Raw genomic sequence first — 24,446 nt, 5'->3', positions numbered from 1 at the left:
AGATCCCAGTCAAATAAATCCTTCAGCAGGAGAAATTAATCATGATGGAGAAGCTTTGGCCATGTAGTGAAGCAAAAATTACTTAAAAAGATATTTTTATATACACAATACCGAGGATGTCTAGGCCCATTATAGATAGGTAAGAAGACAAGATCCTTGCCCTGAAGAGCTGTTAACAGCCAGCAATATTTAGGGCAGCCATGAAGTTACACTGTCCAGGGCTACTAGTGCGCACGTGGCCTAGGAGTAAAGAATATGAAGACCACCTGAGTTGTGTTATGTGCTTTTTGGCTATAGTTAATAGATGAAGTAAGGGGAACAGGATGCAACCCAATGGAAAGTGATTGAGCAGGAAGAGTTAGCAAATATCTTGTTAGAGCAACATTTTTTGTGGTGTTGTTTGTATGGCACACTCCCTCCTTGTGTCTGTAACATGAACACTTCATAGAGGTGGGATGTTTTCTAGGCCTCTTGGAAGAATGAGGTTTAAGGGAGGGGCTTGGCGTAGAAAGATGAGGGCATTGGGGTGGAATGGACGGCCTTTTCTGAAGGAGCAGATAAATTAGGTCATCTCTAACCTTTCACATTTGTAACTTTTTTCACTGTTCTTTTTCCCCCTTCCCTCCTCATAGAATCAGCAATTTGTGGTGAAAATGTGATAGGGAACCTTGAGCTTTTCCAGCTTCCTCCCAATCTGCCATCCGAGGTCCCTTCTCACGTGCTTTGAGCTAGTTTTAAACAATGTGAGCAGTGGGGTTTCTACCTCTTCCCATATTATTTCCAGCCTTGTTACAAGCACCAAGAGATTCGAACAGTGGGTCTGTGACACTACATTTAATAACAGCTCACTGCAAAAGCTGCAAGGTCATCAGGCCACTTTAAACCCCTCCAGCCTCTTCTAACCACAAAAAGCTACTTTCACGTAGCTAGTCTGTTGTTTGTTTGCAGGCGGAAAATGCAGGGGTGTAAGTTGAAGTTACATTCTCATGCCTAAGTCTTGCAACACACATGGCCACGTTTTTGTGCTGACTTGCACCCTGGGAGATGGCACTGGGTAGAAGCACAAGATCATGCCTGTGGTTTGCAAGCTCCCCAGCTGTTTTGGAAGATGGGGCAGGGCAACTAACAGCCAAGGGTTTTAAACTTTCTTGTTTTGGCCAGGAGCTGTGTTTTTATTCTTTTTTTTTTTTTTAATTTCAATTACTAAAGGATCTGAAGCCTGTTAAGACTGAGACCAAAACCTGGCTGACAGTATATTCACGCTGTATAGTGCACATTTCAGATGCTTGTTAAAGCCTGGAATGTTGATATTTACTTACACTAGTGTTAACATGGATACAGCTGTATCACTGCATGCTTATCAGCCGTTACTGTAACAGAGGGGTAATCATTTCCCTACGGAGGCCAGGTCAAAGACAGAAAGGAAAAGGGAGACAGAGGAAATGCAGAAGGAAGAAAAATAATAGGGTGAAATAGCAGGCTCATAAATGTGATCATTTTTCCACTGATACTGAATCTGAGAGGAAGGCACTCAGCAGCTACTACTAACAATGGTAACTGTCGCCTGGATTTTCAAGGTGCCTAAGCAAGTTAGCTGCCCTGCTCTCATTTCAAATTAATGGGATGTGGAAGTCTAACTCCTTTAGACTCATTTGCAAATCCCAGCCTACAAGCTTAGTCAGTACACAAAGGCCATATTCTACCCTTGATCATGGTGCAAACGTCGCACTGACCCCAGTGGGGATTGAGGGGGAACCGTGAGTACTCTGAAATTTGTACCCCAGCTCACCGACCTTAATTTTACATGGAATTCAGCCCTCTGCTTTAAACACTACAAAGATCTGCTTGGAACTGAGACTGGTCAGGGCAGCAAATTTGAAATCAAACTGATTGTTTTGCACCCACGTTATAATTTCCCTGCAATGACAAGATTTCCAAAGAAACCACGGCCTGTTAGTTATAATGGCAGCAGTAGCACAAACAGCCTGCTCTTTCTTCTATGGTACATTAAAAAAACAAAACAAATTCCTGCGTCAAACAAGTCTTCTAAATTTCCTGCCACTCCTCCACTTTCACCTTTTCTCTCTCAACTTATTCCTCTCCCCCACCACACACACTCCCCACTTCCGTCTCAGTCTTGAAAAAATAAACCTCCTGATTATTTCCGGAGATAAAACAATTGAGCACATTTGGAATGCAAGTCGAGTGATGAATTGTGGTTTTGATAACATCCTCATTTATGTCCACAGTTCACTGCTTTCCTCATAAAATGGACCTATATCCATCACTTTATCCACAGCTTTCCAAATTTAAGAGCAAGAGAAAGGAAAAGAAAAATGGCTTCCTTTTTGAACTGCATAGGGTGGTACTGTCGAAAGAAAAGATCTTGGCAGCTTTTAGATTTGCCCTGAGTATCTTACTGTTACGTGCACCACTGAGTGTAAGTTTCACTTCAAAATGTTTGTGTGCATGATCGTTAATTATTACTTGTGTTATGCTAGTGCCGAGAAGTCCCAGCCAGCGCACTGTAGAAACACACAGCGTGTGTCCACCTTGCAGTCAGAGGTGTGATTGCAGCTTGGGATACGCGCCCTACCTTTAATCTCGCAGACGTGGCGAAAAAGAGTGACTGGTGGCCCAGGCATCAGCCTGGCTGTACAAGCCTGCCTGGAACCCTGGGTATATACTCGTGTTCCTAGCCGTGCTGGGATCTGTGCCACTGCATCATGGCTGCTTTTCAGCCACACTAGCTAGATTAAAACGAGCATGGGCATGCCTACTCAAGCTGCAGTCACACCTCTGATTTGCAGGGTGAACATACCCATAGTGGGAGATGGTCCTTGCCCTGAAGATCTTACAGCCTAAATAGGGCTAAAGCTAGGAAGGGAAGTGCCTTGCTCAGTCATGCAGTAGGCAGGGGATTAGAACCCCGTTCTCCTCATGCTCAAGGTGGTGCCCTGCCCACCAGACCACACTGGCTCCCCAGTGTAGCGATCTGGCTATCTGTAGAGTGCCCGTCACTGAAGGATGTCAGCACTGAGTATTTTGATCTCTCCAGATCTTCATGTTTAGTAGTGCTCTATTGTTTTATTTAAACCTCAACCTTCCTCACAAATCAGAATCAGATTGTGCTCATTTCCAGGCTCTCTTTGTTGTGTATTTTCCCCCCAACTCCTCCAGTATGTGAAGGGAAGTGCTGCTGAACTTGCAAATGGATTTTTCAAAGGTTCTGATTTGCTCGACCTTCTTTCGAGACCCATATTAATTTCTCTCTTTGTATGAAGTAGGCTAAACCCACCGAGACATTTCCTTCACAGCCATTTATTTGTGTTCATAGAAGAGCATCCAGATGATAGATGCAAAGCTAAGGTACCGTGGTTGGGTTGTGTTTTTTTTTTCTTCCCTCTAGTGTTAATGGTTTCTTCTATTTCAGCTATTTGAATTGTTCTGTAATGTGCACCATATGTACCAACAGGAAGCTCCTTGTATTTAAAGGAATTCAAAGTCCCCAGAGCTATAGAGTTCCAGAAAACACATCCAGCTCTAAGGCCAGATCTTTGAATGGTAGAGGCTTTTCTTCCTGCAGAAAGAAAACAGCTGAACAACAAATGTCTGAATGTTATGTCACCATGTGGAGATGCCATATCACCAAATGCTACAGAATGTCTTCACTGTTTAACATGTGTTTTAGATGCATTGGGCTCCTTTACACTGCTAAGAGAACCTCAGGAATGTTCATTTCATTCCAGAAACGGATGACCAGCACTCGGTCCTGTGTGTCTATCCCGTGAATAACTGTGTGATGAAGTTCACCTACTCAGAACTTCCCAATGGAAAGTCCAATCTCACAGTCCTCAAAGAGCCAGGTTGTTTCTGCATTTGTTTTTTGTTTTGATATAAGATGCCAGCTCCTGAGAAGTGCTAGACTACCGCTGAATGTGCCTGCTTGTCAGAAAGGCTAAGTGCTCCCCAGTAATTGCGGCCTTAGCAGATTCTAGGTGAGGAGAAAGCTTGAAGGCCTCCTCCAAAACAGGCTTTTAAGGAAACTAAGATCGATGTTTGGGGAAACTGAGTCAGGGCTGACCTTACAGTTCATGGAACTCTAAGCTGGGTTAGATTGGGAGGGAAACATCAGGATGTCAGTGCCGCTGCCTCTGGTCCTACGCCCATATAGATATTTTGGGGTTATTTTCTGCAGCCTGCCAGCTCCCCACAGCAGCTTTGATTAATGTTCGCTATAGCAAGCACATTTTCTAGATCCTGCTGTTAAATTCTCCCACAATAGAGAGACCACCAAGATGGGGTAGAGAGAGGCTCTATGGTGTGTGTGTGTGCTGCCTTGTTTCTTCCTGTCCCTAGACATAGTGTCAGCCTCCATGTGAAATGATGGGGTGTGTTTTTGAACTGCGGTAGCAGGGGTACTCTGAAGATATGGCACCAAAAGGAGGAGTGCGGTGGGTTCTGGGAGAGACACCACTGAGGAGAGGGAGGAGTCTGAGAGAGCACAGGTGACAGAGATTTCCCTCCCAAATGTGCAACAGAGCACGAGACAGTGGAGGGAAAGGGGAGACATAGCAGTGGGGAACAGTTGGGGAGCAGTGAAGGGTCACAATCATTTTGGGATTGGTGCAACCTGTCAGCTGAGCTGCCACAAAGCCCCTAACTGTGTGGGTCCCCAAACAGCTGCTTGAACTGGTAGGGCTGAAAGCCAGTCCCGCAGAGAGCAAATGAATCTGGATGACTTAAAATGCGTTGGCTAGAGAACCAACACCCCTGATCTAAATGATGAATTTCATGGCCCGTGCTCCTCTCTAATATTGGCATTAGATGACTGCAAAACTCTTATCACAAACCTGGCTGAAGAAATCAGAAACATCTACTGTCATACCTAAAAGCATCCAGTGGGTTAAGTTTCCAAATATAGCCCCCATGCAGTCACTTGTCCGCTGAATTAATTGTGGGATTCTCAGCACGCCTGTTTATAAACCATAGCAACTACAGATATTTTCTCTATTTCCAAACACTGCTCCTGGCCCAAGCAGCACATAATGTATGTGTGTCCCCTAGCATGTGATCCTGCTGATCTCCCGAGACCATGGCTGAAGACATCTGTGTTTCTGGCACGTGAAGCAAGTGGTACTTTAATAAGCTGCAAGCCATTTTCCCAAACAAGCACCCTTGTGGTGGTGTGAAATGGTGTGAGCATGGCACAGGAGCTGCTAGCAAGTCCGCACATGTCTCTGGAGGCATAAGCCATTATGGACCTGGCCTCAAGAGACTTCACATTTTGCATTTGCAGCATCTTATGCCTGATTGAAATAGCAGAGCCATTAGTTAATAGACTCTCTTAATGATTCTAATGATCTCCTATTTTCATGCTCAGGGATGACCAGGAGCTGAAATAGCCACTTGCTCCAGGCACTTTGTCAGTTGCCCTAAGCCCTTAACCCTCTGTGCTTGCACTGGTCCTCCTGCATTACAGACACACGGCTGGTGTTGCTGGCCGCATTGCCGTAGATGAAACGTCCATCGTAAACAAATGTTGGGTGAAACTCTCACCCCATTGAAGTCAATGGGAATTTTGCGATTTATGTCAATGGGGCAGGATTTGTGTTAGAGAAAATCGCTTTAAAACTTCAGTTAGAAAGGACAACGCCAAAGTAAACGCTTTGTGACAGCAGTGTAAATCCGGAGTGATTCCATCCGTGTCCGTGGCGTTCCACTGGTCTCCAGTGACTGACCAATCAGAGGCTGTGCTCTCTCTCTCTCTGTCTGCTCCCCGCATCTGAATGGTCTAATGTTACCCAGTGCACATCCCATGTTAGGGCATGTCCCTCATCAAGGCTAATTTTCTTTTTTTCCTCTAGAGTGTGGCTCTGCACCCAATGCCCTGACCATCTTGCTGGCCGTGGTGGGCAGCATTTTACTGATAGGAATTGTACTTCTGGTTGTCTGGAAGCTGCTTGTCACCATTCACGACAGACGGGAGTTTGCCAGATTCCAAAGCGAACGCTCCCGGGCGAGATATGAAATGGTGAGGGGCACTTCATGGGGAAGGGTTGGAGAAGGTTCATGGATTGGGGATGGGAGGGGGGGGGCATAAGGCACATGGAGACTCATGATGAGGGTGTCAGACTTAAAGGAAGACTCGGCTGACTTGATATGAAGACGCTATTGGCAAAATTGTGCCCTGCTTCACGCAGGTGTGCTTCAGGGTGGGGCTGGGGCAGTCGGGCCCCATTGAACTGTGTGTGCTTTTACTCTGGCTAATGGCAGCTCCTTATAAGGGACTAATGCTGCACCCTGCATCAGGGAATAATCCAAATACTCAGCAATATTTTGTTCAGTCTTCAATTTTAACATTGATAACTGAGATCAGGGCTCTATTGTGCTAGATTTTGTACCCTCACCCATTAGGAGACAGAATTTACAGTCTAGATTGTAACTACCCGTTGCAGACTAGAAGTACTAACTTTGAGCAAGCCCATTATAATTGCATTGAAGATTATCCTGTTACTTAAAATTTACATTGTCTTTTTGATAAACCTATAAGATGGTTTTTATGGTGATTCTGCCCCCATCCTGGTTAGCTTTGCCCATTGGAGATGTCCATAAGGAAACAGCTTCTGCAGGGTTTCCTGTGTAGGCTGCTTTGCCTTACCTTTGAATCTTCTCTGCTCTAGGTACCAGGAAATTCTCCTGGAATAAGGAGACAGGGTACTGAATTAGATGGAACACAGGTGCAGTTTGCTTACCAGGTTTCCTGTGAAGACAGCACAGCAACCCAGTTTCTGTTTGTGTTTGAATAACACATTCCCGAGGAAGCCAAATGGAGCTAGATCTCTGAGCAAATGTGATTACATAGCAGTGTTATTGTCACTCATATGCTTTTCTGTTTGACTTTTTTTTTTAGGCATCCAATCCTCTTTACCGAAAGCCTATCTCTACGCATAGCTTAGATTTCACATTCAACAAGCTAAGCAAGTCCTATAATGGCACAATTGATTGACTGCATATTGGAAATCTGACGCAGCCAGAACTGGAGTGCTGTGGACAATTGCTTGACTTTGCTGCTGCTTCCTGAACTGAAGCTGGAATCCTTTTAAGTGGAGAATACCTTTAAAGCAAGACTGATCGTGGACAGAAGGCTGTTATTTGCACAGTAAAGACAAGTGGCTCAGCAGGGCATGTGCCGTATGATTCCTGGACACAAAGACATGCTCCTGGGCTCATTGCTGGTGCTCATTGACTCTGAGAGGTGCGGAACTCTTCATACCCCAGCTTTCTGGATACCTTAAACCCTCCAGCTCAGAGAAAGAAGTGCCATATTGCCGCTTCAGCCATATACACCTGGTAGAAGAGGTGACTAGGCCAAATTCAGGGGAGACCGTGCCATTGCAAGTCTTTAGGGGGCAATTAGCTTGAAGCGGGGGGTGCTGGAAGCAGTTGTGTAAAAAAAAACAAACAAAAAACTAGGGTCCGGGTGTTCTGCAGTCTTGAAAATCTTTTTTTTATATTAAAAAAATAACCCTGTTGTGCACCTGTGATGTTATCAGTGCTGTCCAGTGGTTCCCTGGCATGCCCTATGGCAAATGCATTTTTGGGAGGCTACTGCTTTTAACTCTTGTACGCACAAATGGATCTGGTTTCCACCCTTATCAGCAGAGCTATACATCTAAAAAAGTGAAAGCGAAAAAGCAATTGCAGCCATGGCGACTGCTGACGATGTCCTGCATCGGCTTAGTGCAGGGGTTCTCAGCTGGGTGTGTGGGACACAAAGAGTTGTCAGTTGTTGCAACCAGCCGAGCCTTCCCGTATTGCTAAATGGAAGGGGCATCCTGGGGGAATCCTATGGCAAAGGTGGCCTGAGTATGGAAAGGTTCTTTGTCCTGTGTTATGCAAAAGGTCAGACTCGTGATTGTAATGGTCCCTTCTGGCCTTAAAACTTACGACTAAAGCAGCCGGGCCCTGGGGCTAGAACAGCCTGGTACTTACAAGCCGTCTTCTTTCACGAGCACTGGGGTAATGGCCTGTGCTTTTGGTACCAAATAGCTGATGTTTTTAAGAGACTGAAGCTTCCTGTCCATGTCCATACCACAGGGTTTAAGCTATTCTGCATGGCTGCTGTAACGCTGGCCCAATGTGAATGTTGCGGCAGGCCTTTGGCGGAGGAAAATACATACAAGACAGTCCAGCTGCCACTGTTCCGGTCTGTGTTGCTGACTTTGTCACTTTGCCCTGAGCAGCTCATGCGAGCTAGTCAATTGCAGGAAATGTGCCAGGAAAGAGCACAAACAAATGATTTTCATTGCTTTTCCCTCTGGAAATGGGTCATGGTCCCAGCCATCCCATTTTGATTTTTTTCCCCTGCCTATGTAAACAGCAACACTTATTTTCTCATCATACACAATGTGCCTTCAGGATGTTTTCAGCCCCCTCCCCCATGCTTGAATGGAAATGCTGAAGGACCTGGTGAGACACTACTAAAAATAGCTGAACGGCGATTGCTGCAGCTCTGCAAATTGCAGCCTGTCAGCATCAGTGGAAGCTGTGGTTGCAGAGATTTTCCTGAATGAATCATTTCTGAGAACCAAGCAACAGGGAGGCAGGAGAGGAGGTGGGTCCATGCCTGTGGCCGGGAGGGCAAAGAAGGGGAACAGTTCTCTGTGGTAATTTAGGGGGAGATGGCTGTACGCATTGTGGTAACATTACAGAGTGGCTCATATGAAAACGCTGTATCACAAACATGGGTATCGAGCATGTCACGCCAGGATGTACCTGGGCAGCTAGCCCAAGCTGCCACTCATGCCACCATGGGCAGAGTGCTGTGTTTAGGCACTAGCTGAAGGGCCACACCCATGTGGATGTTGGTCCGTGCTGGGAAGGCCACCTGCCAGCAGCGGTGTAGCCAGACCCTAAGTGCCAGGGGACGTCTGAAAGGTCAACACTGCAGCCAGGGGCTAGGCAGCCAGAAAGCCACAGATGGCAGCTCTCAGGCAGGAGACAGCAGGTGCGATATAGGACCCCCAAGCCTGGTGCAGTGACTCGCCTCTCTTTAAGCCCCGGGAGGCTTAAAACACCCAGGGATGCAGAGGCTCGGCTTCCTCTCATCGCAGTCACGGCAGGTCTAGCAGCAACAGAAATGATGCTGTTTTTCTGCATAGGAGGGGGCAGGGTTTGGCATGACTCCTTGTGCAGCAGTTCAGAGGGGACTGGTGGCTGTGTGGTGCCTACAGGCCAGTGACTTTGGGTCAATGGGACACGAGGGCAGCCATCCTGTAAAGATCAGCTGACATTCCAGAGGGCAACTCTGCCCTGATGTGCTGCTCTTCAGAGACTTCCCGGGGACCCCCCACCCCCCCCATCCAACTCCCCTCTGCTCCCTGGCCCCTGACAGCCTCGACCCCTATCCACACACCCCTCCTGGCTCCCGGGAGCTCATGGGCTGGGCAGGAAGGGCCTGCGGGCCGTAGTTTGCCCACCTCTGGTTTAGAAGCTGGATCGGTCACTGCTGGAAGGTGCCTGCCAAATGACTGCTAAGGGCTCTGCTCCAGCCCTTTCCGCTACCTGAGACGTTCAGTAGTACAGTGCCCTCTGCCAGGGTCTCCTAACACGGCTGTGTGTGATCATAGAGTCATAGAATATCAGGGTTGGAAGGGACCGCAGGAGGTCATCTAGTCCAACCCCCTGCTCAAAGCAGGGCCAATCCCCAGTTTTTGCCTCAGATCCCTAAATGGCCCCCTCAAGGATTGAACTCACAACCCTGGGTTTAGCAGGCCAATGCTCAAACCGCTGAGCTATCCCTCCCCCCAACAAGATATTACCCCAGGAGCTTCCTGCAAGCTACACTCCCTTTGATCAGAAACCTCTCAGTCAAGGCAACAGGACAAGTGCATTACTGCCTGTGCCTGCCTGCTGACTTGATGAACTGTAATGGTCAGAAATCACACCAGCACAGAAGTATACTAAATCATAGAAGGTTAGGGTTGGACGGGACCTCAGGAGGTCATCTAGTCCAACCCCCTGCTCAAAGCAGGACCAATCCCCAATTTTTGCCCCAGATCCCTAAATGGCCCCCTCAAGGATTGAACTCACAACCCTGGGTTTAGCAGGCCAATGCTCAAACCACTGAGCAGTCCGTGGTGCTTTTTGTATATTCGTGAGAGTATAAACCTCTGGGGTTAGGATAGACCATGTGGCTCGTGGGGTTATTTTCTGCAGCCCGCCAGCTCCCCACAGCAGCGTTGATTAATGTTCGCTATAGCAAGCACAAAACCTCTTACACCCGACCGCTGCTCCATTTAGTTCAGGGTGGCAGAAGTGACACTTCAGTTGCTTCAGTGAACGGTATGAAAGTTCTATTAACATATGAGGAAAATAATCTGATCTTGTGGTTGACCCATCCAGCTTGCACCAAGGAGACCAGGGCTCTGCTTTCGGTTCTGCCACAGCCTTCCTCTTGGCCTGAACCCATTAATTTAATCGCTCCAGCCCAGTTCCTCAAAGCATGCATGGTTCGGCATCTCTTCACTCAACACTGGACCACTTAACCTCCTGTGTGGTCTGCTGGGTAAAATCGCCAGCTCTGCTCGGCTCTCCGTACAGTGCATGAGGGAGTCAGAACGAGATCCTCAGAAGCCAGCACATTTAGAGGCAGCTCCCTGGTCAGCTACTGAGGAGTGACATGCGGAAGAGGGGCTTCGGCAACTAAGCAGCTGACCTGGTGCACCTACCAGCTCAGCTGGCGAGAGCAAGATCTCCCGCTACTGGGCCTCCTCAGCCCCGCACCATCTCACTGTTAGTCATCTTTTGCTTAGATCATTTTACAGAACTAGCATGTACATACCATGGGAGTCAACAGCTGAGCCCAGTACAGTATTTCCAAGTTAAAAGAAAGGGGAATAAAAGTAAACAGTTAACTAGTGATTAAAACCATCCCTTTGATATGCGAGTGCAGGGTCAAGCCATGGGAATGATACATAATGCCTGTTTGTGGTTACGCAGCCTGACCACAACTCACATTCCTGCATGAAAACTAAGGAGGAAAATAACTTAGGGTCTCATGTGATGGAAAAATGTCAGTACTGGTCTGGCCAAATTGGAGCCACCATGGCATTACAACAGCCATCTTCTGTTTGTGGAGCTCATAGCATAGCCAGGGGATGCTTTTGGGGGGGAAGGTGAGGGAGGGGAGGGGGCGGTGGGGGGGGGGAAGGGAGAGGGGTTTGGATGTTCATGTTCTGAAGTGGATTCTGGTCTACCTCATTATGGGCAATCAGAAAACCCATCACCTTGCATTTCATTCATTCATTTTCATGTTCCTAACAATGGCACGCTTTGGATAAGGCTGTGAAACCTCCCGGTGTGTATATTCAGTCGATGCTAATAACAGCAGTAGAGTGCAAAAAATCTAAATACATAACAGCTTCAACAATATTGTAATAGCCACCCTCACGCAGGGACGAGAGACACCCCCTCCACCCCAAAGGCTGTGGGACTGAGGAAGAAGGCACATCTTTCGAATAAATAGCTTTTCTGTGGGGGGTTCCACCCCCTCCACACACATAATTACTGTAGTAGCTGAGCACCTCCCCTTCTTTATCACTTTTCTTTGAGCTAGGGCAGAGCTATTAGCCCAATTTTACACATGAGGAACTGAGACTCAAAGTGAGAAGGAGCCTAAAGATTCACTCAGCTGCCTATTGGGCTTTTCAAGGAAAGGGGAGTTAGGTGCCTGAGGATTAGGGCCGAGGCACTAGATGTATATTAAATCCCACTGATATTTACAAAACCACTTAGCTGCCTCATCCTGTACCCGCCTACAGTTGCCCTAGTGAGCCTGCACAAAGCCACCTCAGTCCTGCCACCACCCCCACCACTACTGAGCTGTCAGAAGTCTAGCTCCTACCTGGTTGGAACATTCTACTGCGTGACGCCCATCTCTCCTGCGGAGCCTGATCCAGGAGGCATGTGCTACCTGTACAAAAGATGGGCCACAGAGAGCTAGCCCACTGACCTGAGCAGTGAGAAACCCAGATTTGATTGACTCCCCCAGCTGCTTGATCTGATCCTCAACCTCCAACCTGTCACCTTCTTTGTAACTGTGAGTCACCATTAACTTTTAAACTTTGGTTTGTTGTGTTCTGGTAACTAGGCTGTGACACTTGCCTCTGTTGCAATGGCTGTAAACAGTTGTACTCACACAGCAGTTTTTTTCCGTACACTGAACCGTAGGTTAAGCATGTGTATGCATTCCCATCCTCCACACCGCCAGCGTGGGTTGGTAGCATTTCCTTCTGGGACAAGTTGGCTCTGTTGTCCCAGATGGGTCTAGCACAGCTGGAGGGATGGGCGTTGAACATAAGGTAATGCACAATCAGGTGGCAAACCAATAAGACAACTGGGGTTCTGCCACAACTCCAGTAATGTGTATGAAAACCATTAGAAGAAGAAAACCCAGGGCTAGTGCAGGCTGCTTTCAAGGCTAGCTGTTTTACCACTGGTCCTGAGAAAGCTTAACCACAGTGGGTGCGGCTCAAGCCATGTCAAGAGTCAACTGTGTCTCTGAAACTGATTAACAAGTCTAGACAGTTTCAGGTCAAGTCCTTCCAAAATGGAATCCACATCCCCAGAGTCAGTGGCCTCCCAAAACAAGATTCCAGACAACCCTCCTGAGGGTATTTCACATTCCTTTGGTGCAAACTCTTCCCTAACCTCAAACAATGTTTGTGTTGCTTCCTGTAAGACTCATGCCAATGAACATGGTCATTGGGGATCAGTGAATATAATCACATTTGAAATGCTACTTGGCTCATTTCCTAGGACGTTGAATATAGAACTAGGAGTACATTTCATCTTGCCTAAACCCACTCAGTGTCTGTATCAGAAGCATAACACTTAATACATGTCATGTTATACAGGGAAAGTACCATTGCTGAACAATGTGCAGCTAACTAAGTATTAGTTGCCATCATTAGTGCTGGTGTAGCAATGTACAATGATGAAGGGCTAAGAACAATTATTCATTATTATAATTCACAATGAAAAATATGGAACTTCCCTTCTATTTCACTATAAATGGAGTTTCACTATAGATATGGATTTCATAAACTATAAAGAGATTAAGATTACGGTAGTCATTTGCCTCCAGCTCTGACTGACAAAGTCTTTGTAATTCATTCTCTGGCCTGATCAGCTTCATATATTATGATGCAAATGAGTTTTTTAAATTGTGACCTAGTTCCCATGTTACAAATGCAGTTTTGACCAACCATGGGAACTACACTTTGTGGAATGTAAACAGCAGGGACATGCAAAAGAAATTAACATTAATTTGAAGTGGATTTCATCCATTTCAGGTGCCTGAAAGAAAACAAATCTTCTCTCAGATTAGAGCCACACACGCTTGTTTGCTGGAACAGTCCTGATTATAAAAGACCATGTGGGGCAGTGCAGGCAGGAGCGATAATTTGGTCTTGTTTACTAAGTGAAATGTTTTGGACGTCATCAGGGTGAACTGAAGCACTGAAGTATAAATTGTACAATAGAATGAATGCCGCTCATTAATGAAGGGCTGTGAACAATTCTGAGCAAATAAAAAAAAAAAATCAATACCCTCACTTGTTTCAACAAAAAAGAAATAGTGCCATGCTCTGGGACACAGGGACTTGCTAAAAAAATTGGACACTAGGATCACTCTCTCCAACAGTCACCACTGTTTGATTCCAGAGATATGTCACCTTTTGATAAAGCTAATTAACTGGTTGTAAACAGAGGGCTTAAGCCAGAGATTTAGCTGCTGGTTCAAGGTCTTTATGACCCATCCAGTAAATAATAGGCTGGCTTAGGTAACAATGGAGGTCACAAAATTCATTAATCGCCCTGCACTGCAATAGCAGAGACTGAGACTTTTCTATCAGGCAGGACTGAATCACCACTTAAGACAAATATTGTGCTCAAGATAATTCACATAAATCTCTGCAACTCTCAATCATGGGATCAGCTTCAGTGCAGTGAGAGTATTACACTTTTGTTGAAAAACAGACTGCTTCTGATGAGAAACAGCAACAATACATGCTTATGATGAAATCTATTAGCTAAAATGGTACTGTGGCTTCTAAAAGCGTCCAAGGGAGTCACAGCTCCCTCTGGTGGAAGAAAGGGGAAACGGTAATAGTTTTAGCAGAGAAGGGTAAAGTATAAGAGACCATGCCTCAGGCAAGTTTCTTTCTGCTTAGCTACCACTTACAACAGGAGGACAGGCAGCAGAGATTTAAGAATGTCCTATGACCTTCTTAAAAAACAAAACAAAGAAAGAAAGCCTTAGTATTACTATCTTTAGCAATAAACTGGAGATCAAGAACTCATTGTGAAAGCCATGCAGCTAATACTTCGCACAAGAGATGATGGATTGATCAAGTTTCACTGGTGAGACAGGCCATAGAAGCTCTTCAGCTTTGCTAAGAAAAGTCCAGCTCAATGAGAAAGGGGGACTCTCAGCTTAAGGTATTTATGTTATATACATACTTTAATTCTTATGATGTAGCTTATTAAAAGTAGTAACTCAGAATTCCAGTTATTTATACTCTTGCTTTCCTTGATCTGAACAATGAAAATCCAATTTAGTTTCACTCTGAAGTGCATTTTGGTGCAAATTTAAGGTGACTCCATCTCTTTAATCAACATCCATCAGACATATTTTTACATCCTTTAATTAAAAATCTCAAATGGTGAAAAAATATGGAAAAGTACTAAAGATTTTTCATAAAAATAACCAGCCTACTAGAAATTCAACAGTTGTATAACCTCAGGACTTTGTCCTTTTGCCTCTCATTAATAGACCCACCAAGCCTCACTGCAAATCAGTTTCACCCTGGGTTAACTAATAGCTGCAGCTGTAATTTTGTCATAGCAAATTTGGAGAGGAACCATGGTACCAATAATTCATACCAGTCACAACAGCAGTTACAAATACCAGGAAGGGGCAGTAATTGAAAGTTAGAGGCTTAAGTTTATTGTACCTTGAGTTTTTAATCCAAGATATTTACGAAAGAGGGAAAATACTATGAATATAAAAACTCACATTTGAAGGAGAGTCAATTCAAATGTTTATTAAGTAACAGATTCAGACTGGTTTGTGCTCCCTACAAGTTGTGTTGTCCCATTCAATGTAGTGAATGGTCAGCTTTGTTGTACAGTATTGAAAAAACTCCACCTGCACTGTTTCCATACCTAAAGGAAATGCCAGAGGGCAGTAATAACCCGCAAGTACCACCTGGAGTGTTTTCATTTATTTTTTTCCTAAGTAACAGACTGGAGGACCAGTTAGAAGTAAGACTAAAGTTGGGCGGTGATTTTTGGTTTCACAGTCTCACATGCAAAGAAACAATGGTCACAATTAATGTGATTTAGCCTTTACACATTACTAAAAAACTTAGTCACTGGCAGATTTTATGTAAAGCAAAATATTCAATTGAGTTCAGAGTAGATGACAACCTAATCAATGGGGAGAAACATCCTCCTAATTACTCCAGCTTCTTTTAGAATGCATTGGGTTAGTTTGTTCACTGGAATCCTAGGCTCGAATTAGTCTTGTGTATGAACAGCAAGTCTGCTTAAATAGCTCTCCCATGCTGCCTTCCTGTACATCTCTGCTTCCTCTGGACGATTTGATGCAGACAAGATGCCACGTCCCACAATAATGACATCTGAGCCTCTTTTGCTAATAACTTCCTGTGGACTTAAGTACTTCTGTCCAAAGTTATCACCTGAAACACATAACATATATGCTACATCAGTTTTCTGATTTGTAATAAGTAATGCCATCTCCTAGAAGTTCTAAAACAGACATTAGGACTCAAGAGGAGCGACAAGCTTGAGTTCTTAACACCTCAGACTTGACGCATTTTATATGAGACTGCTTTGAATGCTCAGTTAAATATCATTCACACAGAATTCAATATCCAGGGTCTCATTTTTCATTCTCTACCATATGGAGTAGTTAGCCAAAAAGTCTTTGGCAGGATTATTGATTATTTGTGTTGCATATGATTGGATTGCTGCTTACATACATATCTTACACAGCGTGTCTGATTTATAGAACTTGACTGCTAACAAAATAGTCTCATAACAGAATTTTCTGCATTCAAATGAAGATACGTGATTTTGCTTTTGATTACATGAAGCAGCTACTGATAAAAGGAAAACATCTCACTGAAACAGTTTTGGGAAACGCATAACTTACTCAACAGAAGATTTCTGATTCTTTTGTATTCAATTCTATTAAATAAAGGTGGATAGAAAGCTGGCTAGATCATCGGGCTCAAGGGGTAGTGATCAATGTCTCCATGTCTACTTGGCAGCTGGTATCAAGTGGAGTGCCCCAAGGGTCGGTCCTGGGGCTGGTTTTGTTCAATATCTTCATTAATGATCTGGAGGATGGTGTGGATTGCACCCTCAGCAAGTTTGCAGTTGACACTAAACTGGGAGGAGAGGTAGATATGCTGGAGGGTAGGGATAGGATACAGAGGGACCTAGACAAATTAGAGGATTGGGCCAAAAGAAATCTGATGAGGTTCAACAAGGACAAGTGCAGACTCCTGCACTTAGGATGGAAGAATCCCATGCACCGCTACAGACTAGGAACCGAATGGCTAGGCAGCAGTTCTGCAGAAAAGGACTTAGGGGTTACAGTGGACAAGAAGCTGGATATGAGGCAACAGCGTGCCCTTGTTGCCAAGAAGGCCAATGGCATTTTGGGCTGTATAAGTAGGGGTATTGCCAGCAGATCGAGAGACGTGATCGTTCCCCTCTATTCGACACTGGTGAGGCCTCATCTGGAGTACTGTGTCCTTTTTTGGGCCCCACACTACAAGAAGGATGTGGAAAAATTGGAAAACGTCTAGTGGAGGTCAACAAAAATGATTAGGGGTATTGGGGCACATGACTTATGAGGAGAGGCTGAGGGAACTGGGATTGTTTAGTCTGCAGGAGAGAAGAACGAGGGGGGATTTGATAGCTGCTTTCAACTACCTGAAGGGGGGTTCCAAAGAGGATGGCTCTAGACTGTTCTCAGTGGTAGCAGATGACAGAACAAGGAGTAATGGTCTCAAGTTGCAGTGGGGAACGTTTAGGTTGGATATTAGGAAAAACTTTTTCACTAGGAGGGTGGTGAAGCACTGGAAAATGTTACCTAGGGAGGTGGTGGAATCTCCTTCCTTAGAAGTTTTTAAAGTCAGGCTTGACAAAGCCCTGGCTGGGATGATTCAGTTGGGAATTGGTCCTGCTTTGAGCAGGGGGTTGGACTAGATGACCTCCTGAGGTCCTTTCCAACCCTGATATTCTATGACGATTCTATGAAATAAAAATGTTAATATGTTATGGTTAGGATTTTACATTGTTTGCATTTAGTTATGCTTTTTGACTGTGTTCACTTACACATTTGAATTTGCAGTCTAATGATAGCACATTTAACACGTCTGTCATGTACTCAGGAGCTGCGCACTCCATTGCACGCAAAACTTGAGGTAGCAAGAAGCCTAGCAAAAAGGCTGCCTAGCCTACTGTTCTCCTTCCGAAAGTTTCCAGAGATCTGCAGGAGAAAGTATTGAGGATTGAGGGCTGTTGTTTCTAGGCACATACGCTCTCATACTTGTATCCAAGTATCCACACCTATTAAATAAGATGCACTGCATATGCACAATACTATTTTCATGGGATAACAACCAGTTTTCCCCCCTTCAAAATAGACAGTTACATTAGAGACAGCTGCAAAAAAATTACACTATAAACATTCTATAATTTAAAAGTCACTTCTGAAATGACCGTGAGAAATTTAACTGCAAATTCTACCTCCCCAGGGGTGTTTTTACCTCCAGCTTGCATCTGGACCCCCGGAGTCAAGTGAAGAAATTCTGGTTTGTTACTAACTCTGGAACCAGAAATGAATCCAAAAACAAAATCTGAGTTTTCTTCAGCCATTTGTATCTAAATATAACAAAAACCAAAGAACAAAGTTTACAAATTCCCATGCTTAAAACTAAACCTGACCAATCGTCTTATGCTCTGCCACCTGCATGCTTCATGTTTTTTTCTGACAGTGTAAGATGCCAGAGAGAAATCAGCTTTTTGCAGTGTTTCAATCCATGTCAAAACCTCACTACTTAAGAAATAAACACAGCATGCAGAATTGACAGCTCCTTATTAGAACCTAGATGTAACTAGAAGATGTATAACAGAAGACTGGACATTAAACAGGGAATGTAAAACAAAAGCTAACAGGATGTGATTGCTAAGGAAAGTAGTAAAGAGCAAACACGCTTTTGCAGTGGTCACTATGATAGTTCAAAACAAGTCAGTAACAGACTGGTGATACCACATGGAAGCTGTGGGCAACCTCTTAAGATTTGAAAGTCTACAAGTTTATTGTCTTTAAAGCACTGCAGAGAAGTCTGGTAACTTGTAGCTGTACTTGAAAAGCTGTTTGTAAATGCAGGCTATAATGTTATGAAGTGCACGCAACCAATCTCCATTGCCAAAGCAATCTGGAAGTCTTCCAAGCAAAACAGAAATTCCAACTTACTGCAGATTTTGTGTAGTCACCAGTGGCAAGTGACCCTTGAGAACTCATCTCAGCAATCAAAAGACAGCCTCGCTGTGAAGGAAGCCCTACTTCTTTCAGCCCTTTCACAACTCCAGAGCCTGGAACCACATGGGCATTAACTATATCTGCCCAGGAAGCTATTTTGAATACACCACCTGAGAAGAAAGGAACAGAGAAGCACATATTTTCAGTTAAGTACCACTATGAGTTTATCCTCAAGCAGGAAATGTGTTTTAACGAAGACAGAGCACACTAAGCAGTGCACATTTTTAAGATGTTTTAACCACTGCAGTTTCCGGCGGCTGCATGTACAATCTGGTTGAACAACCTGTAAACTGCCTAAACACAACCGGCCACTGTCTCTAAATCATATTTTTCACAAAACCGGTAAGGTTTTGTCTTCTTTGTTTGGAGAGGTGTTTATCAACACCTAGAGCCTACTATCACTAGTATTACCTTTCAGGGCAACATGCAACAAAATAATGAGAAAGAAAAACAAACAGAACAAAACAGATTCAGGTGATGAAGGCTCTACACAGATACTGTCATAGCTTAAATGAACAGGTTCAGACAAACAAAATCAAGCATGCACAAGTAAATGGTATTTTAAAAATCCATATAGGTGTCATCATCATCATATCTTTGCACTAAAGGGAATCACATTATATTTAGCAGGCAAAGGTATTGGCAGAAAAGTCACAATAAACTAAGGTTGCAAATAATCACCTTGATACTGATGTTTCACAGTGTTTCCAATGTCTGCAAACTTGCGGTCTTCGAATATCAGGTACTCATGTTGGTCTGCAAGTGCTCGCAACTCCTTTATTACCTCTTGGGTGAAATCATTCAGGATATCTATGTGAGTCTTTAAGATACAAATGCTGGGGCCTAGAGTGGCAGCCAGCTGTAGAAGTTCTTTGGAGTCCGTGACATCAGCAGAGAGGCATAAGTTAGTTTGTTTCTTTTCCATGAGCTTGAGAAGTCGCGCTGCAACAGGATGGATTCCAGGTAGCTGAGCACGAGTGCTAAAGCTCATTTCTTTGCACATTTGTTTGATGAGAGCAGCATCATTTTGCTCTGCTGGTTTGAAGACATTCTCCAGAATGAATTTCTTCACCTTTTCAACCATCTCAGAGTCAACTTTTTGCTGCTGCTGGAGAATCTCTAGCATCGTGGACAAGGTGCACACAGAATGTAGGCAAATCCCTTGTTCTTCTAACCGTTGCTTTCCTCCCTGCTCTCTATCCAGCAGCACTATGGCATCAGTGATTTTTAATCCTTCTTTCTGAAGAACCTCTACAGTTTCCAAGATACTAGATCCACTTGTGACCACATCCTCAATGATCAAACAGGTTTCTCCTGGATTAATGATGCCTTCCACCAGACGTTTGGTACCTTTAAATCAATAAAGGCACAATCCACTGAATTACCGGTTTAAAAAAATTAACATAAAAGTGACTTGACCTTCCTGAGTAGATAAAATACTCCTTTATACCCCAGGAAGTTGTGAGGTTTATTCGTATTTGCAAAACAACTTGAGATCTTTATGATTTATTTGCTCTTACAGGCACCAGCACACACATTCTACTATTCCTTGGGTGAAAGGCACTATAGAAGAGCAAATTATTGTGAATGAAACCAGTACTAAACCCATAAAATTAATCTCTTCTGTAGCTATTTGCAATGGCATGAAAATTATCTCCACCACTGAGACATACTGTTTAATATATTTACCAATATCCTAGTTCTACACTCAACAAGAAACAGTTTAACACCCCACTGCAGAGATTATGGAGACTACTGAGTCCCTGGCACCTTTCCTCATAACCAGTAAAAGGGCACAAGCTCATGCAGCACCTGTTAGGGGGATGCAACAAAAGGCACTTGCTCTAGGAGAACCAGGAGCAATGAGTGTACTGATGAGACAGTTTTCAGAGACAGTGTTACACATTTTGGGGGGCAAGAGAGTGGGAATTTTTTTCCTTTCAATTGGAGAGATGATCTTCCATTGGAACACAAGGAATGCAAGTCATAAAAACTATTTAAAGTACTTTCACAAGCAAATCTTTCAACCAGAAAAGACAATTTAACTTTAATTAACTTGAATCATTTTACCATAGTCTTTTGCTTCCTTCCTCCGTATAAGCATTGGGATCTGGTTGGATGAGCAGATAATTGTAGCCAAAGGCAATGCTGTGTATGGAACACCACACACTGAGTCATACCTGAGCCTTGCATTTTTTGCTGTTTGGAACAGGAGATCTGCAATCTAAAAATACATCATATTTTTAAGCAGTACTAAATTAAACTACAAGCATATATCACCCATAGAAGCAATTTCAGATATTCCTGACTGATTGGTGTATGGTCAGAAGCTACTTCCTCAGAAGTTTGTAAGCAATATTCTGCCAGTACTATTTGTACTCTGATAGCTCCTAACACATTTTGGGTGCTATCAAAATAGATTAAGATTAAACTCTTTGGGGGAAGGATTAGCTAAGAAAAATGTCTGGTAACTTCATTCATGGAATTAGTGGTCAGCGACCAGTTATTCAAGGAGTCACACAAAACATGCTCTCCACTGGATTTTTTTTTTGCATTGTCACCATTCCTTTAGCCAACAAGTCATCTCTTCTTTTAAATTTACTCTCACCTTCTTTTTCTCACTGTGAACTACTGACAATCACCATTAAGGATACTACCTAAAAATAAAAAGTGGAATGTGGGGCTGTATTCTGTACGGGCTGGGGGACTGGGTATGTATAATAGACCATTTCAACAGATTAACAGATTAGTTCCAAAATGGTAGTGCTAGCACAGTGGCCAAAAAGAAAAAAGAAAAAAATGGAAAGATATTGTTTATTCCATATTACAGATCCATGCTTGCAGTACTGTATTTATACACACAAAGAGAGAAAGAAAATGTTTTCCAGTCTCGCCACCATGAGGACTACATTTTTTTTTTTTTTAATAAAGGAAAGCCTCAGTTATTCAAAACAGACAACTAACTTAAATCCCTGGTTAGCGGAAGGTCAGATATTCATCAATATTCACTGCACTCCAGCCAGAGGATGAAAGGAGGATTATAAACCAAGCGAGCCACTGGCCTATCCCAAGGTCAGGAGGCCGAAGAGGAGAGCTACAAGCTGCAATAAATACTTATGCACAGAAACCAGCAGGTCTTGTTCCTGCTTCATTTCAGCATAAAGCTCTCTGCCCTCTGCAGCCGTCTGGACAAAAGACGTGAAAGAGAAGCGATTTTTCCATAACCCCCACACGAATAAATTTGCTTTGACTTCTGCCCGTAAAACGCCCCAGCAGCGCCTCCGGGTGCAGCGAGCGCCTCCTCGCCAGGGGAACGGCCGCGCTTAAACCGCGCCGCGCCGCCACAACCGAGCCTGAGGGCGCGCGCAGAGCCAGGTCGCGTGCGGATCGGCGCGCGCAGAGCCAGGTCGCGTGCGGATCGGCGGCCAGCGACCACCGCGCGCTCGCGGAGCAGCCGGTCAAGCAACCGGGACGGAAGGGGTTACGGGCGCAGCACTGTCCCAGATATGCCCAGGCTACGGTCTCCAGGCTGCTCTGCTCAAAAGTAGAGCAGGGCCCGCAGACGGGACGGGACGGGACAGGACCGGACCCCCCGCCCCCGCCGCAACAGGGGCCACTCCCCGCAGCAGTAGAGCCCGCGGGCCGCCGCCCCCCACCCAGCAGCAGCAGGAGGCCCCCCCCCGGCCATGCACCTGGTTGAGGAGGGGCGGGTGGGAGACGATGACCCGTAGGTCGACGTAGACGGGGGAGGCGAGGCCGCTCTTAAGCACGAAGTCGCCGAAGCGCAGGGCCTGGGCCCGGTGCAGCCCGGACACCAGCCGCTCCAGGGAGCCCGCCTCCACCATGCTCCCTCAGGGGAAAGCCGGCCCGCGCGCCCCGCGCGTCATCCACCTCTCCCGGCCGGCGCCCAATGATGACGTGACAAAGAGCGAGCCGCGGGGCTCGCAACGGGAAAAGAAGGGGCTCTGTCCCCTCCTTTGGCTGGCACCGCCGCTGTATGCGCATGCGCTGTGTCAGCCGGCGGGCTGATTCGGGGCCGGACAATCCGGGTTCCCGCCAGGACCTGTCCCGCTTGGCGGGAGTGGGTGGAGCGTCACAAAGATCTTCATCCCGGCCTCCGTAGCCGGCCCCTCGCATGGGCTTAGGGGGATCGGGGGCTCCCCGTTCAGCCCCCCGGAGACAGGGGGCCCATGGCGGTGGGTGGGTGGGTGACCCGGCCGCACGTGGCTCATCGGGCAATGGTCGCTGTCACCCGCCGTCGCCTCCCTGGATCCTGCCTCGGGGCTCAAAAAATACCCGGCCCTTAGCTGTAAACGGAAAGCGGAGGGCTGGGGGCTCCTCTCTCCAGGCGTTTGGGGCAGGGGTCACCCCCTCCAGCTTTTCTCTGCCCCTAGAAGGGCATGTTGTTTCTTTGACTAAAAGCAGAGGTTCCCCACAATCACCTGACTCCAGGAGCAGGGGCTTTAAGAAACACCCCAAATGCCTCGAGACATGATAAAATCTAAAGTGTTGACAACACCGTGGCTGACAGGAGCCTTTCTTGGGGCTGGCAAGGGGGCTAGCCTGTGGGTGTGATGGCCTCTTGTTGCCTTGGCAGAGAGCCTCCTCTTGGTATCTGCAGGGAGAGCGATGGGATGTTACCAAGTGGTGCTTAGTCTTTGACTGGATGGGGAGAGCATGCTTGAAGAGCAGCGCAGCTTCAAACAGTCACGTCCAGAGATCCGCGCCCCCTGCTGAACCTTATAGTGAATAAAGAAAAAGCAGTTCCATCCTGTATTTTACATACACTAGGCAAGAGCTGGGTGAAACGTTAGGACGAACCATTTACTTGCTGAAAAATGCAGTTTTGGATCGAATAAAACTATAGGGGTAGAATTTGCAAATAGTTTCAGCTGAAAAAAAAAGGTCAAAACATGTCATTTCAACATATTAAAAAAAAAAACTTTTGATTTTTAAATGTTTCCTTCATGAAACATGGCTAGATTTATTTTAAAAAAGTAAAATCACCCCAACGCCACCAAATTATTTTGCATCAAAACATGTTTGACCCAACTTGATTTTCAGTTTTTGTTTTTTCATTTCCGCAAGAACCACCGCTCCTAGTTCTTTGTTAGGTTGATCCAAAATGAACTTTTTGGGGGATTTTCCAATTTGACTACTGAACTACAAAAGCAATTATTGTTTGCTCAGCTGTATGTAAGACCTAGCACATTATTAGGTGATACCTTCAATGTTTGAGTTCCCTTTGGACATCCAGTCAGAAAGGGTGTATTAAGTAAAGTAGCTGATGTGGTTTAGTGTCTTAAGGCTCTACAGAATCCAGAGTTTGTGAAATAAAACTGACTCATTTTCTCTGAACAATTGTCTTTACTCAAAAAACCCAGAAACTGCATCTTTAATATACTGTATTTATAGGAACACAATGAAAGAAGATGTACATTTTGAAGCTTCTGTAGATAACGTACTGTAGCATAGTAATATTAACACGTGACAGCAGCTAATCACTTTACAATGTTACACGAGTGATTGGACTTTCAAATAAACTATTTACAAACTTACCTTTACAAAACCACATTGTGTGTATACAAAATGAAATTTGTAATAGAACATACACTTAAGGCAGACCAGCGGGACACTGAAATTAAGGCTGTGGAATTAGTTTGCACCTTGAAAATGCTGTGCTCCTAGCAGTTTTTTTTTTGTTTGTTTTTTTTGCTCCTCTTTCAGTTGATTGTTGCAAAGATTGGAAAGCATCAGTATATTCTAACTCTCACTGTGAAATTTCCTTCTTTTAAAAAAC

General features: G+C 45.0%; 2 protein-coding genes across 5 annotated transcripts in view; one reads left to right on the top strand and one right to left on the bottom strand.

Annotated features, from left to right (window-relative positions):
- ITGB5 (integrin subunit beta 5) overlaps positions 1 to 7,540 on the top strand; it is a 112,009-nt gene extending 104,469 nt beyond the window's left edge. The window contains exons 13-15 of the mRNA XM_084643553.1: positions 3,750 to 3,866; positions 5,868 to 6,034; positions 6,914 to 7,540. Of these exons, the coding sequence (XP_084499679.1) occupies positions 3,750 to 3,866; positions 5,868 to 6,034; positions 6,914 to 7,009 (380 nt within the window). The 3' untranslated portion in view covers positions 7,010 to 7,540. The remainder of the gene's footprint in view (positions 1 to 3,749; positions 3,867 to 5,867; positions 6,035 to 6,913) is intronic.
- A 7,538-nt stretch (positions 7,541 to 15,078) lies between these two features.
- UMPS (uridine monophosphate synthetase) lies at positions 15,079 to 22,645 on the bottom strand. Of its 4 annotated transcripts, XR_014713609.1 has the most exons (8): positions 22,339 to 22,645; positions 20,717 to 20,870; positions 19,328 to 19,996; positions 18,581 to 18,756; positions 17,871 to 17,985; positions 17,437 to 17,590; positions 17,192 to 17,352; positions 15,559 to 15,767 (listed from the first exon to the last, which is right to left on the bottom strand). XR_014713609.1 is itself a non-coding variant. In XM_084643547.1 (6 exons), exons 1-6 carry the CDS (start codon positions 22,489 to 22,491, stop codon positions 15,586 to 15,588), a joined length of 1,449 nt encoding a protein of 482 aa, XP_084499673.1. In that variant the 5' UTR covers positions 22,492 to 22,641; the 3' UTR covers positions 15,079 to 15,585. The 4 variants fall into 4 exon arrangements, 2 of the variants coding, with proteins under 2 accessions (XP_084499673.1, XP_084499674.1); XR_014713610.1 differs by lacking the exon at positions 17,192 to 17,352; XM_084643547.1 differs by lacking the exons at positions 17,192 to 17,352; positions 17,437 to 17,590 and having other exon boundaries at positions 15,079 to 15,767; positions 22,339 to 22,641.
- Between the last annotated feature and the right edge of the window lie 1,801 nt (positions 22,646 to 24,446).

Source organism: Lepidochelys olivacea (assembly GCF_965140295.1).
Source record: "Lepidochelys olivacea isolate rLepOli2 genome assembly, chromosome: 11".
NCBI classification, from domain to species: domain Eukaryota; kingdom Metazoa; phylum Chordata; order Testudines; family Cheloniidae; genus Lepidochelys; species Lepidochelys olivacea.
Note: the sequence above shows the minus strand (reverse complement) of the source record. Positions and strands in the feature narration are given on the sequence as shown.